Source organism: Puma concolor, chromosome D4 (assembly GCF_028749965.1).
Source record: "Puma concolor isolate L17-30 chromosome D4, mPumCon1.1.hap2, whole genome shotgun sequence".
Taxonomy (NCBI): domain Eukaryota; kingdom Metazoa; phylum Chordata; class Mammalia; order Carnivora; family Felidae; genus Puma; species Puma concolor.
The window spans coordinates 28,593,755-28,619,384 of record NC_141679.1 but is presented as its reverse complement, the minus strand read 5'-3'; the positions used below and the strand labels follow the sequence as shown (position 1 = coordinate 28,619,384).

Below are 25,630 nucleotides of genomic sequence, written 5' to 3'. Positions count from 1 at the left end.
ATCATGACCTCAGTTGAAATCAAGAGTTGGACACTCTCCAACGGAGCCACCCAGGCACCCCTGCAGTTGTTTCACTTTTAAAAAGTAAAATTTCATACATTTTTAAAAGAAACTTGAAAATTCAAAAGTTACTACACTAGTCACTCATACAAAAGTATTTACAGCAGTAATGAGTGAAGTGGTAACATTCACAGTGAAAAATGTCACACAATCAAATCACAACTTGGTTTTTAAATGATTCAAGTGTTTCACCCCACACAGCAGGGTGTGGTAGGCTTGAAAATAAAATCCATTTTGTGGATAATTTGTTGCCAGTCAAGGTCTTCTTTATACCATCATCTCACACAATAGGAAAGCTGGCCATGGTGGCGATTCCACAGTGGTTGTCCCGGTCCTTGGCCATGAGTATGTAGCCGTGTTTGCCCCAATTTGCACCCCAGATGAAAAAAAATGGGGTTTTTCATTTATTACAGAGGAAGAAACACATTTCTCTTATGGACAATAACACCTGATACTCAGCAGTGCCCCAGAGGCCAGGACAGATTCAGGATGAATCAAGAGAGGCCATCCTTGTTCATGGTTGAGTTCCAATCCAGCAGAGAAATCTATCCCCAAAACTTTCACAAAACTGCAAAATGAGAGACAGGAAAAGGAAAGTCTTGGGTCAGATGTGTTTCAGATGCAGTACTACTCAAACTATAGCAGGACCCTTGCAAGTTTGAAACAGTAGCTTAATGTCAACAAATAAATATGTCTCTGTTCCCGCTAAGTAGGGCAAACACTTCTGGGGTCTCAGAAGTGGGCTCAAGGGTTTGATGATCTGTATCCAAACACTGATGCCAAAAGGATTTCCTTTTCAATTCCAAAGACGAATATTTTTGGCTTTTTATACCTGTTCTTGACAATCCAGTATTTTTTGTTATCCGATTCTTCTCCTTCAAAGCCATAGCCGACCACCAGAACACCGTGATTCAGGCGTTTATTGCTGCACTTTGGATCATAATAAATGCCTGGAAAAGTAAATTTCAATTCCAAGGTGGGACATCAAAGGAACATGATAACATCTAACAATAACAAAGTCACCGCAGTAAAGGAAGCATCTCAAAATTCAGGTGGAATATAAATCCAATAAGATTTAGAAATCAGTTCTTTTTGTTTAGCAAGGCTGGGGATTTAGGCTCTCATGCACATCATCACACACACATCATCACAATCTCTTTTGTAAAGAACAGTCAAGAGGCATAGAAGAACATTCGCTGAAACTTTGTCATTCTATTCTACCATGTCAGCATTGGGAAGCTGCAGAAAAACACAAAATCACTTGAGCCAAGGGGTTCTTTCCAGTGTCCATTTCACTAGTAAAACTCTTTGGAAATCTTCCAGGTCTAACAGGTGGGAAGAACTAAAGTAGTTAAACTATACCAATCAAATTATGTAGCCATTTGAATATATTTATGAAGTGCTTGAAAGCAGGGGAATTTGGGTGAAGTCATGTCAACATGCTGAACAACAGGCACAAAATCATATGTGCTGAAGGAATAACTATGTGAAATCCATACCCTCCTGATCTGTACACAGCAAAGGGTCTATCTTGCCTTATATGATGGTGGTTCCCCATTTGTCCTGCCTACTTTTCTACGTAGACACATGCTGACCTTTTTTACAGAACTGGAAGGAATTCAGGCTTGCATCTACAGCAGCAGAGACAGGCCCCACAGTTGCCACTGTGGTCATTAGGCCATCCTCCTTGTTTACGACACTCCAGAAGGCAGTCACATTGGCAACAGAATTCTCAGGCTTGTATTTGCAGGATTCGTTCTTTCAAAGGTAAAGGGGGAGAGACTTGATCAGTACCATCCACCTCCAGGGGAACAGGAGTGCAAGACTGTTTAGCTGAATTATTTCCAAGTCAAGTTTGTTATAAAGCATCTCAGGACATAAAAGGGGATTGATTGTTTTGAAGTTGAAAAATTAGCAGTGTCTATCCAATGAGACACTCTTTGGGTCTACTCGTTCATAAAGTTTTCACTCTGGAGACCTGTACTGTATATAAGATGGTGTTCGTGTCACCGTGTAACATAGTTGTAGGAACAGCTATATGGTAAGGAGGTGATCAGAGAGCTGTGCTAGGCTAATACATTTTAATGGCAGTTCTGACCATTTGCAGGTATAGAGTCTACAATCACATACAAGAATTCTAAATACAGGATCTGTTTCTACTGAAATGCTCAACTTTGATAAAAGATAAGGAACTCCACTTACCTGTGCATGATATGGATAGGATTCCTCTGAGTCCAGTCCCCCATTGTCCTTAACATACTGGAAGGCTTTATCCATTAGGCCACCATGGCAGCCCTTATTGCTATGAGTCCAAGAGCAGTCCGCCAGGTTCTGCTCACTCAGCGAAACAAGTTTGCCAGTTTTCTGAAACATCAGTCCTTCAAGGGCACCAGTTGCACTAAAAGCCCTACAAGAATGACAGTCACCCTGAAAACAAAATGCAAACACTCTTGGCATGCAAAATAAATTGCAAGACTTTGACAACATCCCATAAATCTTAAAATTCTTTTAAAACATAACAAACTGCATATTGTGCCTCAATTTCCAAAGCAACAACACTGATTCCTTTTGGCTTTACTCTTGAGAGGGATCTGAATATTGTCCCACTTGATCCTTCACGGAAGTCACATAGCCTTTCTCTCTCCAGTCCACAGATGAAGGGATCTCAGCAAAGACAGGTGCTTGGAACACTTTCCCCTTTTTGTGTTTCTGGATTTTAAGGTCATTCAACACCTGCTTGAATTCTTCACTGGTCTTCAAGGAAAAGGAAACAGAATGTTGGCAAGCATGAGATGTTTTGAAAAAGTACTTAAAGGAAGCATGAAACATCCAACAATCCGTGCCACACTCATCATGTCACCAAAGCCATTCATTGCCATTGTGAGCTGTGTTTCCCTTGGCTGTGTTCCCGATTGTGCTGTTCAATCATTTGCATATTCCTCTCCCACACTGCTCTCTTCTGTCCTTCTTCATCCTGGAGATAAATATTTAACTTATCATCTATATTCCTATTTAAATCCTAGGAATGACCTGGGATGCCTGAGTGGCTCAGTCAGTTAAGCATCCAACTTGGGCTCAGGACATGATCTCGTGGTTCCGGGGTTCGAGCCCAGTGTCAGGCTCTGTGCTGACGGCTCAGAGCCTGGAGCCTGTTTAGGTTTCTATGTCTTCCTCTCTCTCTGTTCCTCTCCTGCTCAATATCTGTCTCTCTCTTTCTCTAAAAAATAAATACATGTTAAAAAAATAAAAATTAAAAAACCTAAAAACCTACACCTAGTGGATGTGCTTACAGAGAGGAGGATATCCCACAGCCAGGGATGGCCTGAGGCTTCTGGGAATTGTTCTCCACAACCATACAGCAGGACATATGCCCATGTTGTGCACAGTCCCAGTGCCCTGCTTACTGACTTGGTAAGAGCGGCCTCAAGAAGCTACTCCTTGCTGTGAACTCCTACCAGCATTGAATGTTCTTTCAGGGGTCCCCCTGGAAAGTTTAAATGTTACCAACCATGCTATATAGTTTCCCGTGTGTTGCCTTCCACTGGGACCATTGTTCATCTAAGCTCTGATTGACTTGTGGAGCAGCTGACGCTATTCCCAGGCAAAGGGTAGCCAGGAAGAAGGCAGGATGCATGTTTGAAAACCTAGGAAAGGAAAAGAATGAGTGTCTGATTAGATCAAACCACCTAAAAAGCCATTCTTCCTTCTGAGATGTTAGAGCCACTGAAGTAGAGCAAAAAGATTGAATTTATCCTCCTGAGTGTTTACACAGGCCATGGAGGAAGGCTGAGGATGTGCGATGTGCAGTGCTCCCACTCCCTGCCCTGTGACCTGCCTCCTGCTTCCAGAACATGTAAATGGCAGTGCAGGGAGTGAGGAGTCCTGAGTCCTGGTGTGTGGGGGCAAGCTGCCATGTCTGGAGGGGTCAGGTCCTGGAAAAGTGCCTCCTGGGAGCCCCAAGCCCCGGATCCCCAAAGCAGCTGTCCCCAGTGTTTTCAGAGGTGGCCCACCCTTCATGCCAGTTCTGGGGATCTCACCTGTGGCAGATGTAGTTGTGCAGTTTCAGTCACAGCTTTAGGTCAGGGGATGTCCAGGAGGCCTGGCAATGGTTGGGAGGCTGTTCATTTAAGGTCTGAGATTGACCCTACCAGCCTTGTGCCCCACCTGCCTGCACTGCAATTGGCTGATCCATCCTGTGGGAGGGGCCTCTGTGCCCTGGAATTCTGGGCTGCTGGGGCATGTGATGCCTGGGTCCCTAATTATCCCAGGGGAATTTGTGCCTGCTTCAGTGGCCCCAGGGAGAGGTAAGGTGGAGGACCAGGGACAGCCCTTTGGAGGGGGAGGGTCCAGAATCTCCCTGGGACCTACATCAACTAATTACCATGCACTTATCCGTTGGAAGGTGGTTCATGAAAAGAACCTCATAGGAAGCCCCAGGTGAGTTTTCAGCATCACCCTGCCTGTCCTTTAGTCCTAGCTTTTTTGGTGAAAATCTCCTGGAAGGATGAGAACAGGATAATCTAGTCTAGTGGTTCCTGTTTATCCTGATCAAAGGTGGGGCAGGTAAAGGATGCAGAGCCCACAGGGAGAGGTGTTATCACTGTGTCAGGATGGGATGCCCCTGGGTATGGAAGAATCTGGAGAGGGCCGGCAGTCCCCCAAACAGGGTATGCACTGGGCAAGGCTCAAGTCATTTCAGGGAAGGGGGCAGATGGGAGGGGTGTCCAGGGAAAGTGTCTTATTTTGTAATGCTCCCTTCCTGCCTCCCCCAAGTAGGGATTGTTCTTCCCTCTCAAGCCTTTCTCAAAACCAACAGAAAAGGGTTATTTACAGAATAATATGGTTTAATAAAAGGAGGACTGGCAGATTGTGGAAACAGCTTTTCCTCCCCAGTCTTTGTGTTACGGATTATTATGGTCCTCACTATCTGACGTGCTTTTCTTCAGATTTAATTTAAAATGTTTCAGAAAGACTTTTATCAGGAGTCTATGATTTTCCCCTCTAATGACTGGTTATGCTCTCCTTATAAACAGGATTCCATATGTCTAAACAGTGAGTGGTTGACGACCTCCTTTCCCAGACCTACTACATGCCTGAGACACCCAAGTGATCTTCCTCACATGTTGTTTCCAGCACTCTGTACTCTGGGACCGCAGTGGTCAGAGGGATTCTCTACAGGGGTTTGGAGTCAGGGCTGGGCCTGCATGGCCATTATACAGTTCTCTTGGTGTGGGTCCCCGGTAGGTTCCCCAATGTACTCAGCCTCAGTTTCTTCAGTGAGGACATGGGGCAATAAGTAGATTTTCCTCAGAGGACTCTTGTGAAGATTAAATGAGATAATACACGTCAGGCATGAGCATAGAGTAGGGCTAATTTAATACTGCTTCCTTGTGAGGTCACAAAAAATCCTTCCAAAAGCCTTGCTTCATTCAGAAAATATTTATTTGAGAATTTGATACATAGTCAATACCTACCGATTTCTTTACTTCCTGTGAACCAGGTTACCAGATTAGTGAAATGAACCATAAATAAGTAAGCATATACGCTAAAAAAGCCAAGCTACATCTGGTTAACATTCTTAAGTTGTACTCCCAAACTGATAAATGAGGCATACATGTCCTAACTATACCCACAGAACCTAAAATACATATTGTCTCACGTTTGACCCATTATGCTAGAGGTAATATCACATTTTAAATTTTTTATTTTGCATGGTGTGAAGTCATAGCAAATGGTTTCTGACTAATTGTCCATGACTGTTGGACTACTTAGTCCTTCACAGTGTTATCCCTGGGCTCATCCTTTTATCCCATTCTGAAGGAGCACCATCACTCTCATCATTATCTTTGTTTTCTGCCATTCTTTACTGCTGGCCCTAAATGGCATTTCCAGGCTCATCTCTCATCCCTGTCACAAAGCAATGAATGGTGTGCTCCGTCAGTGGGCTACTGTGATGACCTGATGTTGCCTGAGGGGCTCTCCTGTGCCTCAGTGCCTTTGGCAAGCTGTGCCTTTATTACCTTTATTACCTTTATTTACCTTTATTAAAGAATGCTCTTTATTACCATTCTACCTCTTTAAGTGCCTGGTAGAATCCTGTTCTTCCCTCCAGTCCCCTAATGAAAAGCCAGTAAATGGATTTTTTCTTTGTGTTTCCACAGATTCTAGACTTCAGAGTGCTCAGGTGCCTGTTACAGTGTTTATAAGTTTTTGGTAATCCTGGCTAGGCTGAGCTCCTCAAAGTCATGTTCATGTCTACTACACCATTGAACCCAGTATCTCAATGATTGGGTCGGCAGGTGCTTGATTAATAAGAAAAGTTGCATGTTGTACTAAAAATATGGGCAGCAGAGCCAAATGATGACTTTCAATTCTTTTAGATTTGATTTTTTTTTTATTTGCAAAGTACATCCATGCATAAAGTTGCTCTCATTTTGGTCACATTAAAAATGAATAAATGGAGCTGAAATATTCACATTTATGTTTACATATTTTTCTGTTTCTTTTTCCAACTTTAATCTGTGATAATTCATCCAAGGCAGTCAAATTTTCCTTCCAAACTATATGTGAAGGAAGAATTTCACGAAAAAATTAATGTTCAAGCAAGTACAGAAAATGTTTTAAATTATTTAGTAGAAAAAAATGCTTATAACATGGTTAGTATTATTATTATCTGCATTCAGATGGCCAGATTATTACAAGTATATCAGCTACTTATTAAGATCATCAGTCTACTTGGTTTCACTTTATCAACAACAAGAGCAAGTTACTTGCAACTTTTGCTTCAGACATTCTACAGTCCAGGAAACCAACATCATCACCATCATTGTCATCACCACCTTTGTAGTAGTTGTCAACAGCTTGTGATATGTTAGGCATTGTTACATGGTTTAAATACATCACTGCATTTCCTTTCACAGTGACTTCTGCCTGAAAGAGTCTTTGAATCCTTGTTGCATGTCCCAATGATGCATGTCCCAATGTTGGCGAACTCTAAATTAGTCCATATGCAAAAAGTAAGAAAACTGACATGATGTGAAACTAGGGTAATTGACAGCTCAGGTATTTTAAGATATCTTTGAAGAGCAAAAGGCAGGTAATCCAAACCAATTATATTCTTTTTTTTTAATAGAATTTTGGAGAAGATATTGGGATATTGACAGAATTCATAGAAATGCTAAGAAATAGATGTCAGGACCAAAACACCTGGAATACAGGGCATATCTGGCATCTAAGCAGCAGGAACTAGTCAGCAATGTGGTCAGGGCTCAGTTGCTATAATAAAAGAATTCACATTGTTTCCTCCATCCTTGCATCCACTCTGCTTCCAGATTGAAAAACCTGGAAGACAATGTCTGTCAATATTTCATCCTGTGTCTAAGGGAGGGAAAGGCATCTTAATATAGCCCCCTCTCCCACAAGACTGCATGTGATGGGGAAGAAGAAACCACAAACAAGAGCATGCTGTTCCTACCAAAACAAGAGGAGATGGATGCTAGTGGCTAAGAAATAGCCTTTGTTTAACATGGCAGCCCCCATTTAGCTTGTCAACATACAGATAAGCTTTTTCTTTTCATTAAACTTTTCTTTTGAAATAATTATAGTTGGATGCAGTTGTAAGAAATAATACAGAGAAAACCCATGTCCTTGGCATGAAAACAAATACATAGATGGATGGAACAGAAGAAAAAGCCCAGAAATGAACTCACACATATACAGACGATGTGAATAGATATTTTTCCAAAGAAGACACATGGATGGCCAAAAAGTACATGAAAAGATGCTCATCATTGTTAATTACCAGGAAATGCAAATAAAAATCACATTGAGATGTTACCTCACACCTGTTAGTGTTACTATTATCAAAAAGATAAGAAATAAAAAGCATAGTGAAGATGTGGAGAAAAGGACTCCCTTGTATACACACTTTGTGGGAATGTAAACTGGTACAGTTCATATGGAAAACAGCATGGAGATTCCCCCAAGTTAAATATATAACTACCATAACATCCAGAATTCCCACTTCTGGGTATTTATTCATAGAAAATGAAAATACTAATTGGAAATGGTATATGTACTACATATCCATTACAGTATTATTTAAAAGAGTCAAGATATAGAAACAACCTAAGTGTCAATGAATGAATAAATGAATGCATAAAGAAGATGTGGCATATATATATATATACTGACATACTGCTCAGCCATAAAAAAGAATGGAATTTTGCCATTTGTGACAATATGGATGGATCTTGAAGGTCATTATCCCAAGTGCGATAAGTCAGACAAAGAAAGGTAAATACTATATAATCTCTCTCAAATGTGGAATCAAAACAAAAAGCAAAAAAACAAACAAACAAACAAAACAAAAATCAAGCAAACAAATAAACAAAAAAACAAAGCTAATAGATACAGAAAGTAGATTAGTGGTTGGCAAACACAGGGGCTGTAGAGTGGGAGAAATGGGAGGGGGGTCAAAAAGTAAAGGATATTACAAAAAGAAAAAAAAAAAAGAATCCTGAGGGGATAAAAGCTGTTGGTTCCTTCTTCTATCTTACCTTCTGTTCCATCTTCAATTCCAACATTAGTCTGGGGCAGAGAATTTAGTGCCTCTAACTCTGCAGGTAAAAAGATGAACAGAATCTAAAACATCTTCAATTATTGTGCACAGAACTAGTCTCTCTTAACAAGGTCTCCTTCTCTTCCCTGTTTCCTGATGGGTGGTGTGCATAGAAGTTTCTCTGTAAAGGAAGTATGGTTCTTGCTGGAGTTTAGTGCAGGCAGCAAGTAGTAACCACTACATCCTACATTCTCATGTTTTTCTGCCAAGTTTCCTAATATTCCAGCCTGGTTAGGCGTTGTCTATACCCCTAGGGACAATAGGTGACAGGTCAACCACCTTGTAACAGACATTTCCAGCTTCTCAGCTTACTTAGTAAGTTTCTCTTCAAGCACAGCTGGATTCAATCAGAAGCTTAGTAGGTGTGGGGCGAACCTCTGTGAGTGATGTCATCACCCCCAATGTGATGACGCCCATCCACTCTGATTCTGGCTATTGGCTTCACTCTCCGACTTCTTATACTCCTCTTGACATTACAGACTTATCTATTTCTAAGGATGGCATTCTCAGAAAAAAAGAAAGGATCTTGTTCAATAGCATAGACAGTCTTGGAATTGTTCCATTTGCTCTAATGAGCCTGCTGCAGGTGCTAATTTTAAATACATGTCTGTGGCTTGTAGATGAAGGAAGAGATGTTGGGCTTGGTCCTGGAGATAGGTTTGGTCAGTGACACCTGAAACACTCTCAAGAAGGAGGAGGTGATTGAAAAGGGGTTAAAAAAAAGTGCAATTGCTGGGTCATAACATAATAGAATGTTTCCTTTCATAAGAAACTGGTTGGGTGTTGGGGACGTGGAGACAGGAAGACAAAAGGTATAAGCTTCCAGTTATGAGATAAATAAGTTTTTGGCATGTAATGTCCAGTGTCGTGACTATGGTGAACAGTGCTGTATCGTATATTTGAAAGTTGCTAAGAGAGTAAAAATTAAAGATCTCATCACAGGGGATCCTGGTGGCTCAGTTGGTTAAGACTCTGACTCTTGATTTTGGCTCAGGCTATGATCTCACAGTTCATTAATTCGAGCCCTGCATCAGGCTCTGCGCTGACACTCGGAGCCTGCCTGAGATTCTCTGTCTCCTCTCTCTCTGCCTCTCCCCAACTCTCTCTCTGTCTCTTTCTAAATAAATGAACTTTTTTTTTTGAGACAGAGAGACAGAGCATGTGCAGGGGAAGGGAAGAGAGAGAGGGAGACACAGTATCGAAAGCAGGCTCCAGGCTCTGAGCTGTCAGCACAGAGCTCGATGCGGGGCTTGAACTCAGAAACTGTGAGATCATGACCTGAGCTGAAGTCAGACGCTTAACTGACTGAGCCACCCAGGCACCCCTAAATAAATGAACTTTAAAAAAAAGTTCTCATCACAAGGAAAAATAATTATAACTTTGGAGGTGATGGATGTTAATTAAAGTTATTGTGGGGATGATTTTGCAAGTTATACACATATCAAATCTTTATGCTGTACACTTTAATACAATGTTATATCTCAGTTATATGTCAATAAAACTGAGGAAAGCAGAAAATGCTAAACCATATTCTAGAATAGCTATACCATGTTGCATTCCCTCCCGCAATGGCTGAGTGGTCCAGTTTCTCCACATTCTTACCAGTATTAGGTTTTACCTCTATTGTATTTTACCTAATCTAATAGGTGTGTAAAGATGATCATCCTGGCTTAAACTGGCATTTCTCTAATGGCTGATAGTGGTGAACACTTTCTCATGTGCTCATTGGCCTTCTGCATATCTTCCTTGGCGGAGATAAGATGTTGCCATCACTCTTACCTCATGCACATAGTGCACAGATGTATGGAGCTCATTCAGCGCCAAACAAAAGGGCTGCTGTCATTGCCTATGTTCTTTCTGTCCAGGGTCATCCACAGGCACCCGCGTGAAAATGGCTCCTTGATCCTGTCTGCAGATGAGTACTGGGTGTTCAGCAGTGTCATCCGATAGAGGAGAGCAGCAGAGTGTCTACTTTCTCTTAACACAATCTTGGTCATGACCCTCATGGCTACATGGACGAGTTTCTCAGACCCAGTGTGGACTGTGGTTGTTCCTGCTGCAGGGAGGCTGTCTCTGCAGCTCTGCGGTTCTGGGCTCTTCGTGGCATTTAGCGAGAGGAGGCATTGACGTTGCTCGGAAATGCATAAGGGTTGTATTAAAACATAGCCCTTCTGCTATACTAGCAAGTCACTTTGCTTTATTTGAAGCAACAGGAAAGCTCTAAAGGCTTCATGCCAAGGTTTTACAAAATGTTTTGTGAAAAATGCACCACGAGCATGGAGATAGTAGATTGCTGTTCCAACAAACTCCAGTTTTCCGATTCCACTGTCAGGGGCTTCGTTTACAGTTTATTTATTTACTTATGGCTGCTTGTATAAAACCATCACCCTCACAGCTTCACTGGGTGATATCAGCACACATTAGTCACATTCTCTAATAACACGAGTCTCTTTCACGACTTAGCTGTGGTTACGACTTGAGGTGGTGAGAGGCTAGTAAGATCGTTGTTTCCTCCCAGTTCTAAGCTCCACAGCCGCAGCCCAGATCACCTCTGTCTGTGAGGCCAGAGCCTTTTTTCAGGGCTGGTCATGTCAGCAGGACGAGAATGCCCCAAATCCCTGTTGTGGCTAAGTACAGCTGTGCCGCCTGACACACCAAAAGCATGCCTGAAAACAACAGTCGCTCACTGGTTCTCGCAGGTCCGTGCCTCGGCCGAAGGTTTTCTGATCCAGGCTGGGTCAGTGGGCTCTGCTCTGTGCGTCTCGCACCCTCCTGGTCTCCATGTGGCAATGGCAGAAATAGGAGAGAGTGAGTGGAACACCGGCTTCTTAGGGCCTGGGCTCAGAACTGGCACACTGTCCCTTCCATGTAATTCCATTGGGCAAAGCAAGTCACACAGACAGACCCAACCATCTGTGCAGAAAGGTCCACCCTGTTGAGGGAATGAATATTTCTGAATAAGAATCCACCTGGCAGCTGGGATCCGGGAGCACATGTCCCCATAGCAGGGTGGAGGAGTATGGTATTTTTATGCTCCAGTCTCAGAAGACTGTTCTGTTTCTGGGACAGTTATCAGATTCCACCGGGTTCAAGAAGAGGGGACATAAGAGGACCTGGGGGACTCAGTCGGTTAAGTGTCTGATGTCGACTCAGGTCATGATCTCACAGTCTGTGAGTTCGAACCCTGTGTCGGGCTCTGTGCTACCAGCTCAGAGCCTGGGGCCTGCTTCAGATTCTGTGTCTGCCTCTCTCTGCCACTCCCCCACTCATTCTCTGTCTCTCTCTGTCTCTCTCTTTCTGCATCTGAAAAATAAACATTAAAAAATATTTTTAAAGAAGAGGAACATAGACCCCATCATTCAATGCAAGGTGTGACAAGGTCATTTGGTAAAAAGACCACATGCAGTTGGAGATATTGATATGGATATCCCTGGAAAATGCTATCTGCAAAACAAAACAAAACAAAACAAAACAAAACAAAACAAAACAACAAACCCACAATAGTGTTTCAAAGAGACCAGCCCTGTCTTGGCACTCCGTGCTTTGTGTGCTACAGCACACTCTCAGAATCCTGAGTGGCAGTGGGTACCATTTCGTACACAGAAGAAATTATTTCCTCCAAAGGGAATGAGCTCGTTTCCAGAGTGTAAGTTTCTACCTGGACACTGAGATCTGTTGTGGCTTTAAGGGACTACATTTCTTTCTGGGAGCCCTGACTTACCAGCGAACATGTGTGGTGGGCAGTGCTTATAACATGGGGCTCCTACAGATCACTGCAAGATCACCCAAAGCCCATGGCTGCTTTCCCAGGCAGGTGAGGGGGCGAAGTGAGAAGAGTGTGCAGATTCTGGTGTAGGCCGCCAGCTTCCCAGGGTGTGACCTTGGCTCCACTAGCTTCTCTTGGTTCCAGTTTTCTTGTTTTGTGAACCAGGAAGGCAAAGCTTGTTCTGAGGGGTAAGCTGGGCTCATGCACATGAAACACTGGAATTGGCTCTGGGAAAGCTCTCCACATATACGGACTCATATAAAGATGGCGGTGGCTGATAGGCATTGGGATGGAGACACAGCAGAGAACCACTGGGCATTTGCCATAGACTAAAGGCTCATGCCTCCACCAATTCATGTATGGACACCCTAATGCCCAAGGTGAGGGCATTAGGAGGCGGGGTGTTTAGGAGGTGATTGGAGCCCACAGGACTGGGATTAGTGCCCTTACAAAGATGGTCCCAGGGAGCTCCTTAACCTTTTTCTGCCCTGTGAGGACATAGTCAAAAGATGGCCACCTATGAAGAGGAAATAGCCCTTTGTCAGATTGTGAATTTGCTGGTGCCTTGATCTTGGGCTTCCAGCCTCCAGAACTGTGAGAAATAAACTTTCTGTTGTGTACAAGCCCCTGTCTATGTTGCTCTGTCATAGCAGCCGGGACAGACTAAGACAGCATTTATGCATGGCAAAGAGCTGAGTCCTGATTTCCACACCTTGACGCAAGTCTCTGTAGGGCTGGGTGGACAGATAACAGTTCTATTCTAGGTTTCTTTTTTAAGGAAACTGGGTTTCCTGTTTTGCCTGAGAAGTGAAGATAATTGCTCTTCTCCACTGGACAGGGTAGAATAGAAGGTATTTGAAGTGATTCTGGATACCAAATATTTATTTGGAGTAGCAGAGAAATTACTGGAAGATGAAAATACTTTCTACAATGTCTGAAGCTTCTTTCTATGTCATTTATTGCCTAAGTAAAGAAAAGCTAAACTCTATGATTTCCTTTTTTTATGTATATCAGATAACATTTTATATACTACTTCCTTTCACTCAAAGTATAGCAATTCATCCTTTTATGTCAGTACATGTAGATCTATGTGGTTGTTTTCATGGCTGTATGGAATTCTACCACAGGGACATATCTATAGAGGGACATTTGGTCTGTCTTCAGATTGTTTTTAATTTTTTCCTATGAAAAGTATTGTATGATTATCTTTGTACATTTGTGTAGATATTCCTCTAGATTATTTGGAAACTTAACACATCCATTAGTATGGCCATCAAAAGTTTTGTAGATATTTTCAAATACCCTACAAAAAACTAAGCCAACTTATAGTCACTCAGTGTTTGAGAATTCTCCCCCCCCACACACACACACCCATCTTAGCCCCACTGGATATATCAGTTGAGAATTTACAGATTCAAATTGTTATGGGGAGCTCTCTATGGTAGATATCAATTCTTTATGATAGTATTTGCTTTTGTCTTTAGTATTAGGAAATACTTTAGTATTGTCTGCAATAATCTGTAGGGGTAATCATATAAATAGAATCATGTGACATTTCAGTTTTTTTCCGTGGGTAGCCATGTACAAATCAGTTTAAGTAAATAGAAAAAAATTTTCCCTTTCTTCTGCCTTATCTCTCTTTTATTATATTTACAGGTTTAATGAAGACCAATTCTTTTTTTAAAATATAATTTATTGTCAAGTTGGCTAACATACAGTGTATATGGTGTGCTCTTGGTTTTGGAGGTAGATTCTTGTGATTCATTGCTTAAAACATCCAGTGCTCATCCCAACAAGTGCCCTCCTCAATGCCCATCACCCATTTCCCCCTTCCCCAGCCCCACTGTCAACCTTCAGTTTGTTCTCTGTATTTAAGAGTCTCTTATGGTTTGCCTGCCTCTCTGTTTGAAACTATTTTTTCCCCTTCCCTTCCCCCATGGTCTTCTGTTAAGTTTCTCAAGTTCCACGTATGAGTGAAAACATGTGATATCGGTCTTTCTCTGACTGACTTATTTCACTTAGCATAATACTCTCCAGTTCCATCCACATTGTTGCAAATGGCAGGGTTTCATTCTTCCTCATTGCCAAGTAGTATTCCATTGTATATATAAACCACATCTTCTTTATCCATTCATCAGTTGGTAATTTGGCTATTGTTGAAAGCGCTGCTATAAACATTGGGATACATGTGCCGCTATGTATCAGCACTCCTGTATCCTTTGGATAAATTCCTAGTAGTGCTACTGCTGGATCATAGGGTGGTTCTATTTTTAATTTTTTGAGGAAGCTCCACACTGTTTTTCAGAATGACTGCACCAGTTTCCATTCCCACCAACAGTTCAAGAGGGTTCCCATTTCTCCACACCCTCACCAGCATCTGTTGTTTCCTGAGTTGTTGATTTTAGCCACTCTGACAGTGTGAGGTCGTATCTCTGTGTGGCTTTGATTTGTGTTTCTCTGATGATGAGTGACATTTAACATTTTTTCATGTGTCTGTTGGCCATCTAGATGTTTTGGTTGTAAAAGTGTCTGTTCATGTCTTCTGCCCATTTCTTCACTGGATTATTTATTTTTCAGGTGTTGAGTTTGGTAAGTTCTTTATAGATTTTGGATAGTAACCCTTTATCTGGTATGTCATTTGCAAATATCTTCTCCCATTCTGTCAGTTGCCTTTTAGTGTTGTTGATTGTTTCCTTTGCAATGCAGAAGCTTTTTATTTTCATTTTTGTATTTATTTCCTTTGCCTCTGGAGATGTAGAGCAAGAAATTGCTGTGGCTGAGGCCAAGAGGTTGTTGCCTATTTTCTAAGGTTTTGATGGTTTCCTGTCTTGCATTTAGGTCTTTCATCCATTTTGAGTTTATTTTTGTGTATGGTGTAAGAAAGTAATGAAGACAAACTCTTAAACTCTCTCAAGAAAATATTAGCTGGGATCATTCTTCCAGATATCCCAAACACATGATATAATTGGTTTTTTGTTTTACTCCCCCAGTGATGTCTCCACAAATCAGATTGTCAGCAGTAACTCCACATCTGCAGGCAGCAATGAGAGTCACATGAAGACTGTCATCACCATGGGCCTGTCAAACAGGTTCTGTAACCTTCCCAGATGCTAGATATGGAGCCTACAGTAAAGGAGGAGACTGGGAGCTGTCAGATGGGTCATCAAGTCGCCAGAGGATAGCATGGTGGCAGCACAGGATGACATGGTCCCCAGAGCCAGTTTCTCTGCAGCTTTGTAACATCATAAGTAAGCATCTGCTACCCCTGTGGAGTATGAGATTTTTGAGGTCATGTAGTTCTGACCTGAAATATGTGCCCCACGTAGGAGTGCTGCTTGGACTATGAGGAAAGGTGGTAAAAAAAGGAAAGCTGGTAAAGGCTATGTACGCAAACAAGATCAGGGCAAAATAACATTGGGTCCTGAAGACTTGAGACCAGATTTCTTCTGTGTATTCTATGCCTTGTAGACAAATCCTGAGACCTAAAATCCTCTAGGGCAGGGCTTATTAAAATGATGTGCATTGATATCTTGGGTTCATGGATAGACTTCAGGCAGCCTTTATTAATCAGGGTTCTCCAGAGAAAGAGAACCACAAGATGTATATATACAGAATGAGGTTTATGACAAGGAATTTGTCCACATGCTCAGGAAGGCTGAGAATTCCCAAGATCTACAGCCAACAAGCCGGAAACACAAAAGATCCCAAGGTGTAGTTCAGTCCAACTGGGAAGACCTGACTACCAGGTGTCAGACCCAGAGAGGCAATGGTCCAAGTTCTACTCAAAATGCTGGCAGGCTCCAGGCCCAAGATGAGCCAGTGTTTCACTTCCAGTCCAAGGTCAGGAAAAGACAACGTCCCAGCTAGAAGTCAGGTAGCAAGAGGAGTTCCCCATTACTCAGGAGAGGGTCAGTTGGTTTTTTTAACCTATGTTGGCCTTCAACTGATTGGAAGAGGGTTGCCCAAATTAGGGAGGACAATCTGCCTTACTTAGTATACCAATTCCAATGTTATTCTCATTCCAAGTCACCCTCACAAACACACTGAGAATGTTTGAGCAGATGTTCAAATATTTTCTGACCTAGTCAAGTTGACACATAAATTTAACTCTCACAATTCAAGTCCTTGTCCACTTGACATACTCACACATCTTCTCAAACCATACTTCATCTCCACACAAAGACAATGACAAGGTCATAATTCTTCCTAAAATGATCCAACTAAGCTGTTACAACCAAAAATGCACTAATGCCTTTTCCCACAGAGGAAATAAGATTAAAAAAAATTTTTTTAGGTTTATTCATTGTTGAGAGAGAGAGAGACAGAGCATGAGCAGGGGATGGGCAGAGAGAGAGAGAGAGAGAGAGAGAGAATCCAAAGCAGGCTCCAGGCTCCAAGCTGTCAGCCCAGAGCCTGACGTGGGGCTCAAACTGCACGATCATGACCTGAGCTGAAGTTGGACACTTAACTGACTGAGATACCCAGGTGACCCAGAGGAAATAAGGTTCTTGGGTCATATTTACTCTTGTCCTTGATACCCCCAAACTAAAATACTGTGATGTAAAATAAACAATACCTAAATGTTATGACGCAAAGTCAGCACATCTTATGTGACATGATAAAGAAATAAGAGAGGGAAAAAGACAAAGATATTTTATGCACATACATACACATACGTATTCATGACAAAATAGGAAGGAAACGTTCATGGTAATGACAGCCCTCATTCTGGAAGTGGCCACATGGTACTACATATCTAGTATTTATAACTACTTTCTTCCACTGGCTCTGTGAATACTGAAGATGGACCATTCTGCATTCCCTTGACCCTCAGCAAGCACCTGAGCTGGTCATGATTCTTTACCTGGTACAGGACCCCAACCTTCAACCTGGAAATGTCTTAGGCCATAACTAGCCTGCTAGCTTGCATTGCTGTAATTTTCTCTTGACTTTAATCACAGAGAAACCTAAGGTATCTCTTGTACTCCAGACATACTCTCCTTTACCTCCATTGTGGAGTAGCAGTGCAATTTTTCCTTGGTAGTGAGGATTATTCACCTCAGGTTGTACTATAGTTCCCTCCTTTGCCTGTTTATTCAAAGGTGTGAAGAACCTAAGCGGTTAGGCATCAGTCTTAACTTTCAGTTCAGTGGAATCATTATGTATATTCAGGCAGAAGCATTTCTCCCTCTGGAACTAAGGAACCTAGGGCAGTAGAGAATAAGGACATAAGAACAGGTAGCATAAATTTTACTAGTGGATCACTAGGGGTAATAGTGAGAGCTGTCAGTCCCATATCCACCTCTTGATTCTTGGACCTTGGAAGTCTGGCTATTGGAGAAATAGCACCATATGGATGCTGATTCAGACCACATGCAGCCTGCTAGAGAGCCTTGTCTCAGTCCTGCAAGATATTGTCATGCAGTTTGTGCTGTAACTGAGTCTTCAAAAGGCCATCACACTATTCTATCAAGCCAGCTGTTTTGGATGTTAGGAAACATGAGAATACCAGGGAATTCCATGAGCATGGGACCATTGCTTTAGTTCACTGGCTGTCAAGTGAGGTCCTTGAACATGGTAATGCTGTGTAGGATACCATAATTATATTGAATGGGTGGTAGTTTTGGCAAAAACATTGTATAAAGTGAAGGCAAATCTATATCCGACTATCTATTGCAGGAAGAACAAATGCTGCCTCTTCCATGATGAAAGTGGTCCAATGTAATCAACCTGCCACCAGGTAGCTGGCTGATCACCCTGGAGAATGGTGTCATATCTGAGACTCAGTGTTGGTCTTTGCTGCCAGCAGATTGGGCACTCAGCAGTGGCCATTGCCAGCTTGCCCTTGTGAAAGAAGCCTGTGTTGCTGAGCCCATGCATAATCTCCATCCCTGCTACCATGGCCACTTTGTCCATGAGTCCATCGGGTGATGGCAGGGGTGGCTGTGGAAAGAGGCTGACTAGTATTCACAGAACGGGTCACCCTACCCATTTGATTATTACAATTCTCCTCTGCTGAGTTCACCCTTTAGTGAGCATTCACACAAGACACAAATATCTTCACACTTTATACCCATTAAGAAAGGTTTGTTCACACACCTTCCTCCCAAATTTCCTTGGAACCACTTATCCAATCATGGTCTTTCTGAGTCTTTAGTCATCCTGCCAAATAATGGGACACAGCTCATAAATCAGAATATAATTCCATGTTTGCTTCCAAGCAAAGTGAACCACCAGGTCTATAACTGGAAGTTCTGCCCCTGGGTAAACTATCTCTTCTCCACTGTCTTTTACAGAGGTCTCAGATAAGACTATAGTGCCACAGCTGTGCACTGTCAAGTGAACCCTACCCATTGTGCAGAACCACCTGTAAACCTGGCCTGAATCTTATCTGTTAATAGAGAACTCCCAGTGAGGCCATAGATGCAGGCTGGGCAAAAGAAGGCAAGGGTGGGGGCCATGGACATTCAGCTGCTCTCTAAAGTAAATTACTCATGTCTTCAGGGCCCACTTGGGCCTAACTGTGCATATAGCACTTCCATCTGATAAAGGGTGTTGATGTGCATGTCCACCTTTATGGCTTTCTTCATCAGATAACATCCATGCTTGCTGGGCAGCCCAGGTCACACTGTAAACTGATGTCCGTGGTTAAATATTCAGACTCTACTAAGGCTTAGTAGCAGGCTAAGACCTCTTTCTCAAAAGGAGACTATGGATTTCTTCCAAAATCCTCAGTGTCTGTGCTCTGGTTCACCTGCAGGGGCCTGTTTAAGAGTCCAAAGAGCACCTCTATCTGCCACTGACTTCAAGCACCATTGAATGTGACCCAAGTGGCAGAACAGCCACATAGTTATTGTACCTGCTACAGAGCTTTCTCTTGTTTCTGAACCTCACTCAAAACCAGCAGTGTGTTTGGTTACTCAGTAAATAGACATGACATGACATCCACAGGAGGAATAGGTTTTTTCCAAAATCAAAGATGCCAAAACCCAAAGGAAGCCTTGTAATTCTTTCTTGGGGTTGGCCAGGGGAAGGAGGCCAGATGCAATAAGGTATCCTTCTCCTTTAAGAGATCTCTCCACCAGGCCCACATCATTGGACACCTAGAAATTTCACAGAAATAGAAGGCCCTTAAATTTTTGTGTGATTTATTTCTCACCCTCTAAAACAAAAAAATTTCCAATCAGCATAATGTCATCAATGCAATAGACCACTGTCTTTGCTAGAGCAAAGAGGGGAAATGGGGATAGGTCCTCTCTTTGTCTGCTCAGACGCCATAACAAAATACCATAGACTGGGCAGCTTAAAGGACAGAAATTTATTTCTCCCAGTTCTGGTGGCTGGAAGTTCAAGATCAAGGTGATGGTTGTTTAGGTTTCTGGTGAAAGATCCCTTCCTGTCTTGCACATGGCCACCTTTCTGTTCTGTCTTAAAATGGCCATTCCTTGGTAATGTGTTTGGAGAGAGACAGAAAGAGACAGAGATCAGTATTTCTATATCTTCTTATAGTGCCACCAATTTTATTAAATTAGGACCCCACTCTTAGGACCTCATTTAACATTAATTAATTCTTAAAAGCTCTATATCCAAATATAGTCACACTGAGGGTTAGACCTTGAACACTGCTGTTGAAAGTGAGGACTAACATTAGTTTTCTGCAGGAGAAATAGTGTTAGCCATGTTTTTCAGACTTATATTTTACCCAGGAAATTTCCCCTGTGAGGCGAGAATTAGTTTTCTCCCGATGAAAAATGTTTTGTTCATGTTTTCTTCTTAATTTAGTATTCCTGGCTTTAGAACAAGAAAAGTGGTCTGATTTAGCATGTAAAATATTTAGCATTCAAAATATTTAACATGTAAAAATTTTTAAATATTTTTTAAAAAAATGTTGGAATCCTGCAAAAGTCTCAACACAAAGAGTTTCTGGAGTGAAATGAAGAATTCACACTTGTGCACCAGGGTACCACAGAGCTGGCTGGGGCCACAGGCAACTCTGATCTTTCAATAAACTACAAACAAAACAATGATCTGCCATTCCACCATTACGCCTCCATTCCTTAAGTGTGGACGTGAGATAGTGTTCATTCATTTAACAAGTATTTATTAAGGAACTACATGAACGTGATGATCGATCGGCAGGAAAAGGCAGACAATAATCAAATGAATATGTAGTCATTCAGGCTGCTGATTTTGAAATTGAGTATTTCTAGTTTCAAGTATTGATTCTACTTCTTACTAGCCATGTATAACCTTGGGCAAGTCCTTTCACCTCGCAGAGCCTCCATTTTCATCAGTAAAAGGGGATTAAAAACGCCTGTGTCTACTGGTATCGTAAGGATGATAGAGGATACATTATATAGTGGTCAATATACAATCCCTAGCATGTATCTACTACTATTATTCTTAATGATGTTCTGGAATTTATTAGGGCCCTTAAACCATCAAAACACTTTCATTGCGGACATGTTTTAGATATATCACTGAAGATTATAGAATTATCTGACAACACAGAGAAATAACAGAACATGTGACAAAGCCTTGAGGTTTGAGGAGGGCAGAGCACCTGGTCATAAGACCAGCAGAGATGGACAGAGGATTAGCAACACAAGGCCACACTCACCTGGGGCCATTCCAACACGCTGCCTCAGGTGTGCTCTGTGCTTGAGGTTGGATGGAGAGTGAAGGACTAAGGTGCCCTTCGAGTCTCTCAGTCAAACTGGCTTCCATCATCAAAGCTTTCTGCCCTGCATTTCCCTGCTTGTTGAGCCCCCAAATGTGCATGACAAACTGAAATAGGTCACCTGTGGGCAGATTTTTGGGTAAAATGCAATGCTGAGTCCAGGCTGCACTTTGGTGAACTTTGCTCATCAGTGATCCATCTGGGAAGCTGGTGTTCCTCCCCCCCTTTGCTTGCATGTTGTCAGAAAAATGAAAAACAAGTGAAAATGACTTTGTAGGCTTCCGGTAGAGTCAGTCTACAACGGTCCAGGCAAACTGGACTTGCCAGGAGACATGAGTGAAGGATTACCTTAAAATTTCAGTCTCTATGTCCTGGACGTATCCATAATCTAATGGAAATGCAGTGGTTTGCTATAAAAATGAAGAGTACGTGAATGTTTCATTACCAAGTGGAACGATCAACCAAACCTGTCACCTGGCTCATGAGCAACAATGTCACACATTCCTTATGTCATGTCCCTGGGGGAGGGGGCAGTAATGCAAGGTTGCCCTGGTTTGTCTCCTTGCATTACAACCTTCATGAACAAACTGGCAGTGGCTGTTGTGAAGGATTCTCAGAGGGACCTTGGCCCTTGTCCTTCCAGAGTTTTCTTTCTTTCTTTCTTTCTTTCTTTCTTTCTTTCTTTCTTTCTTTCTTTCTTTCTTTCTTTCTTTCTTTCTTTTTCTCTCTTTTTAAGTTAGAAGACTAATAAAACAAGCAATCATTATGAAGACTTTATAAAGTAGAGATAAGCGAAATGGAAAAAACATGCATCCAAAATCCCAGACTACTTTTCTGTGGCCTCTTGAAGCCAGTGGACAACTGAATATAGTCACGAACACTCTCCTTTGGATGATGGTCTTTTCACCATAATAACTCCTATTGCATTGAAGAGATGAATGAACTGAAGCTTGGAGAGGGTTGGCAACTTCCTCAGCTGGTGAGCAGGGAGCCAGGGTTTGATCTCAGGAGCTGTAACTCCAGACAAGGCAGCACACAGGGCTGTACCAGACCCACGATTGAAGGCTGGCCATCAGTAAAGATCATTAAAGACAATTGCGCAGTATAATAGCTAGTGTTTTATGCTGCAGTCCTGGGGACAGCAACCAAGGCACCACAGTCCTCCCTGGGGCCCCACATCATTACCCCTGGCACAGTCCCTAACCCTCTGTCACTGTGTCCATTCAACATTTCTGGAAAGTGCCTCCTGTGTCTGTGACTTGCACTGCCTCATGGGGAGATCTTCCCTTCTCCCCCCGGGAACCACAACTCTCTTCTCCTAGCAGAAGACCTCCCACTCCTGAGTTCTTTCTTCTAGAGCAGGTCCTGGGTGCCGTTGTCAGAGCTGAGGGGAGACTGTATCAGATGCTGAGAGGGGCCCTGTAGCCACCTGCAGACCTGTGTCATGTGTGTCACAGGGTAGTGGTACTGTCTGAAATGTCAGTGTTCTTTTCTCATTTGCGTTCCATTTCTAGGGACTGGTCCTCTCTATGGCTAGGGACATCCTTGTCTCATGGAAAATGAGGATTTCACCAGTAGGAATGCAAAAAGGAAAAAGAGTCACTTTTCAGCACTTGACATCTCATTTAGAATTCCTGAGTCCAAGGGCTCTGAAAGCCAAGCTTTGAAGACAAAACAACAAACAAACAAACAAACAAACGAACAAACAAAACCAAAAGATTTCCTAATTGCAGGGAGAGAGACTACCTCCTATAAGGTCGCTGTCATCAAGGAATGAAGTGTCCATTGCTTAGTTGAATGAGACAAGAGGGAGAAGGGCAGGACACGAGGCCACAGAAGTACAAGGTGTAAAGAAAAGATAGATGTGATTGTGTCAAAATGGGAATTACCCCCCACAAACAAAGTTAAAAGACAGTCTACAGCACAGGAGAAAATGTTTGTAATACGCAACACAAAGGGCACATCAGGATCATACCTATTAAGGAGGAAAAGATAAATCACCTCAGAGAGATAAACTAAGGGTATAAGATTACAGTTTGTGGGGAGAAAATACAAATAGTAGATGAAGCCATGGGAGACGGTGAGCCTCCCTGAGGATCAGGAAATGAGAAGAACATGGCCCATCCGTTCTCACTTAGCAGATGCACAATAAACAGCAGTGACTGATCCTTTCAGATGTCCTCAGGTGTTGGGACACGGCCCTCTTCTGCCTGCTGGAGAGACAGATCACAGGACGGCCACAGGATGGCAATGTGGCAGCTCTGTGGACATTGAGCAGTTTAGATAAGCAGGCCCTCTGACTTGCGGGGTCAGCAGGGAAACCTAGATGAGCCTTTCTAAAGTTACGTATTGTCTGTAAGAGCAAAAAGATGGGAAGGATCCAAGTGTCCAGCAGTAGGGAGATGGTTGACTGTGGAAAGCTCTTCAGTGGTTTGAGAAAGTTGGGAATTACTTAGAAACCCACTCAGCTTTTATGAGCTTGGAAATCAATCCCTTACCTGGTTTTATACAAAGGCATTCTTCACATCACAATAGAGAAATTGAGGAAGAAATAAATATATTGGCTCCATGCTGAGGCCTTTTGCTTCCACCTAACCTGATGACAATTAACACTGTCTTTACTCTCTGTATTCACTTCCTGTAATGAAACTAACTACCTTCTATCATTATTATTATTATTTGCAAAGAAGGGAAAAGACATGAGAAAAATATGGAGGAAAGTAGGAGATGGTGCGTGGGTCTATAAGATGGGTCCGTGTATCAGTCTCAGGTCCCCAGAGAAACAGAACAGAGTTTAAGCCCTCCACCCCATGTAAACACACACACACACACACACACACACACACACACACACACTGTGTCACAGTCTAGACGCAGCATTTCTTCTTCCGCAGAAACCTCAGTTTTGCTCCTAAGACATGCAACTATTCGGTGAGGCTGCAGAGGTACTGGACACGCTCCCCCAAAGTAAGCGACTGTGGCATATTGGTTGTTTTGAGCTGCAGGCACTTGAGAAGCAGCAGGTGCAGGAAGGACTCTCTGACATCCCCTTTCCAGAAGCAGGTCATAAAATTTCCCTGAGAAAGGTGCTCTCCCATGAGAAAAGATCCAGCAAGAGAGCATCCTGACCAACGGAGGCTGAGAGTCAACACCTAACACATCTATGCAAACACAATTCCTAAATAATCCTGTTCTTCCACTAGTTTTGTCCCCTGCCCTACAAAGTATCTCCTTGTCACTTCCCCAAAACTTAACTACGCTTTGCCTTGTCATTTCTTTACAAATTATCAAGACTTCCTCTAAAGGTATAGAAGCTTCCAGCTGTGGTCACCCCTTGGGGTATTTAATTCGATTGTGAAGGCCCCCATGTCAATATAAAAATTTAATACACTTGGATGCTTCCTCTGATGAATTTGCCTTATGTCAGTTTAATCTCACGTTAGACCAGAGATCTTAAGAGCACAGGAAAACATTTTTCAGCCATGTGTGCTCAGGTGTGGGTTCTGTGTCCTGGCTGGGAACTCGTTCCCCAAGCCCCAGTCTCCTCCACCTGACTTATGTGGATTCCTGTTGCAAAGGGGAACTGTTCTAAGGTTGCTGCCCCATGATTTGCACAGTAGAGGCTCAGTGAGCACTTGAATCAGAGGAATCCAAGCAGTCTGGGCAATAATCCAACAGGTGCTCTGCTGTGATGTTACTAGAAAGGTCAGGCTTGGTGCCAACAATCACCTGTACAGGAGGAGATCCTGCCCCAGCCACAAAGGGCTTGGGTTGAATGCAGGTGAAATGTGGGCCCCACGGCCCCTTCCTCCAGGCATCTTATAGCAGTCTACACAGCACACAAGCATTTGCAAGGTCAGACAGGAAATATGCTGCTGCAGGGAAGATGCCCAGCCCTCTGCACCCCTGTTTGTTCAGAGCTCATGATCTAGACAGGTGGGGGCAGGCACAGGGTCCCTGCAAGCTGGTGACACTCACAGGACTGCACCAGGCAGCTGGACCCCAGGGGTCAGCACTGCCCTTCTGAGCCCACCCACCACCATCGTGCCCAACTTGTTCCTTGTTTTTTTTCCAGGTAGGGGTGAGAAATCTTCCCACACTCACCTGTTCACTGGGAAGCAAGCTGGATTACTTTTTGTGGTGAAATATGCATAACATAACAAAATTGATCCCTTTAAATATTTTCATTTAGTGCAGTCACCCTGTTTGTAAACCTCACCACCACCCACTTCCAGAATGTTCCTCATATCACATTGAACTCTGTCCCCATGAAAACCTAATACCCACTACCCTGTCCTCCCAGCCCCTCAATTTCAACTGTGATGAGGATAATATATTTGGAAGGTTTATGTTCATTTTTTATTCACATTTGTATATGCAACACACCCTTGATTCACCAGAAGCTTCCATTGCCTTGGGAAGTGTAGTAAAGGAGACATGAAAATAAAAGTCAAATGTTCAGGATTTAACTTGCAAAACCAGAGTTTTGAGCTCCTGGCTTTCA

At 42.7% G+C, this 25,630-nt stretch overlaps 2 protein-coding genes across 2 annotated transcripts in view; both read right to left on the bottom strand.

The window, feature by feature from the left end:
• The window catches only part of LOC112868649 (procathepsin L-like), a 130,006-nt gene that overhangs the window by 86,576 nt on the left and 17,800 nt on the right, over positions 1 to 25,630 (bottom strand). The window lies entirely within an intron of this gene.
• On the bottom strand, positions 341 to 3,700 carry LOC112868646 (procathepsin L-like). The gene is given in 8 exon segments (XM_086684679.1): positions 341 to 443; positions 893 to 1,010; positions 1,656 to 1,818; positions 2,263 to 2,487; positions 2,668 to 2,814; positions 2,907 to 2,944; positions 2,947 to 3,034; positions 3,569 to 3,700. Coding segments are annotated over 8 exon segments (1,008 nt in total). The 5' UTR covers positions 3,695 to 3,700.